Consider the following 2,049-nt stretch of genomic DNA (forward strand, 5'->3'; position numbering starts at 1 on the left):
TGCTGGAGGCCCACCGTGTCCTCTCCCTCTAGTGGACAGTTTCCGCAGCCGCTGCTCGTCCGCCAGCTCCTGCAGCGAGTTGGAGGATTTCTCCGGATCCCTCTCTAGAGGGTAAAACTTGGGCCGGGGGAAGGACTGTCTCCTGGGGGAGACTGGGAACAGTCTTGTTGGGAAATGGAGCGATGGAGCTTTAAACCGAGGGGAGGGTGAGGTGGGAGAGGCCAAAGACCCCTCCCATCGGCCCCCATTCCTCCCTCTAGCATTCGCCGCCACCGTGGGAAGCGGCCCAGCTCCACAACCTTGAGTGGGTCCAATACGGTGAGTGGCTTTCCTCAGGCCCCGGGGAAGGTGGGGCAGCAGGAAGCCACCAGAGCCCATGTTCCCTTCTCCCCGAGTCCAGGGTGGGGATCGGGCGCCTCTGAAGTCTCTGGACACAGTGCTTTGAGACCACTGGGTTGGAGGGAGGATGGGTGGCGTAGGGGCAGAGGACACTGGTTAAGCGCCAGCTCTGGCCACAAATCGCCCCCCACGACCTGTGTGACTCCAAGATAAGTCCTCAGTCTCTGTGCCTCAGTTTCCAAATGTATTTTTATTGATTTCAGAGAGGGAGGGAGAGAGAGAAACATCAGTGATGAGAGCGTGTCAGTGATCAGCTGCCTCCTGCACACCCACTACTGGGGATCCCGACTGAAACCCGGGCCTGTGCCCTGACCAGAATCCAGTGGTGACCTCCTGGATCATAACCACCGAGCCACACCAGCCGGGCCTCAGTTTCGTTATCAGTTAAACGGGGATGGTAATAATACTCACTTCAGAGGATTTTGGTGAAGATACAAAGTTATAGGTGCCTAATAGGTGTCAGCTCTTATTTTTCCTGAGGGCCTTCGGTTCAGAATTTCTGGTGGGATTTGGGGGGCAGGAGTAGAGGAAGAATACCTGACTCCTTTCATGCCGCCCCCAGTTGCAGAAGTTCACCCCCATGGAACGTGGGCGTCGACCGAAGCATCTGGCCAGTTCTGGGGGCTGGGTCCCCATCAAAGGTGAGCCTGGGACTCCACATCTCCCCCTCACATGCCCCAGAGTCTGCTGGGGTGGTACTGAGGGCATTTATTGGGCCCCAGAGCTCCCTGTGGCTTCAGCCCCTCACGGTCCCCCAAACCCACGTCTGCTCTCACAGAGTATAGCTCTGACTACCAGGCAACCGACATAGCAGAAATAGACGCCCGTTTGAAGGCCTTGCAGGAATACATGAACAGACTGGACACACGGTCATGACCTTGAGAAGGAGCACTGCCCCTCCATCCCTTACCCACCAATGGATTGGTATGGGGGGCGGGGCTGGTGTGTCCTTCCAGCCCCGCCCAGGCCCCGCCCCTCCTGGTGTTCTTGGGGTCTCAGGTGTGTGAGGCCCCTACCCCTCTCCCTCTCCCAGGCATTGCATGCTGGGAGGGAGGGTCTGTGTATTTTGTAAATAAACATATTTACCCTTGGGATCCCTAAGCTTATGACTGAAGGGTAGGGGTGGAGGGGGGAGATATCAGGACTGGGGGGACCTGTGTGCATTTCTGGGCATGTCTGTGACTGGGAGGCAGGTTGGGGTTCAGCCTCAGGAAAAATCTTGCACTTGAAAGCAGTGAAAGTTGGGGGACCTGCGGGGTGACAGTGAGCAGCCCATCCCAGAGGGGTCCAAGCAGAGGTCCTGCAGGGGCGGTGTTTGGCTGTGTGGTGGGAGGGGGGCCTCGCAGCATGGCTCACTGCCTGGGAGGACCCCGAGCTGCTGCCAGTGACATCTGGGCGGCTTGCTGCTGACCCCTGCGCGCTGACCTGAGAACTCCGGGTTCTGAGCTGTGATGCTGCTCTGAGTTGGGACCTCTCGGGTGATGGTTCAGGGTTGGGGCCTCTGGGATCCGAGTACCAGCGAGGACCGCGTGCTGGGAGGTGGGTGAGAGTGGCTAAGGTCTTTGTGGGAGGGAGGCGGGGAGGGGAGGCGTGTGGCGGACACAGGAGCACAGTTGGAGTTGCACTTTTATTGGAGGGAAGGCCAGAGGC

At 58.8% G+C, this 2,049-nt stretch overlaps 1 protein-coding gene across 1 annotated transcript in view; it reads left to right on the forward strand.

The window, feature by feature from the left end:
- CCDC61 (coiled-coil domain containing 61) overlaps nt 1–2,037 on the forward strand; it is an 18,996-nt gene extending 16,959 nt beyond the window's left edge. The window contains exons 8-11 of the mRNA XM_015564400.1: nt 5–111; nt 261–318; nt 962–1,040; nt 1,178–2,037. Of these exons, the coding sequence (XP_015419886.1) occupies nt 5–111; nt 261–318; nt 962–1,040; nt 1,178–1,275 (342 nt within the window). The 3' untranslated portion in view covers nt 1,276–2,037. The remainder of the gene's footprint in view (nt 1–4; nt 112–260; nt 319–961; nt 1,041–1,177) is intronic.
- The last annotated feature ends 12 nt before the right edge of the window (nt 2,038–2,049 follow it).

This window comes from Myotis davidii, unplaced genomic scaffold (genome assembly GCF_000327345.1).
Source record: "Myotis davidii unplaced genomic scaffold, ASM32734v1 scaffold741, whole genome shotgun sequence".
Taxonomy (NCBI): domain Eukaryota; kingdom Metazoa; phylum Chordata; class Mammalia; order Chiroptera; family Vespertilionidae; genus Myotis; species Myotis davidii.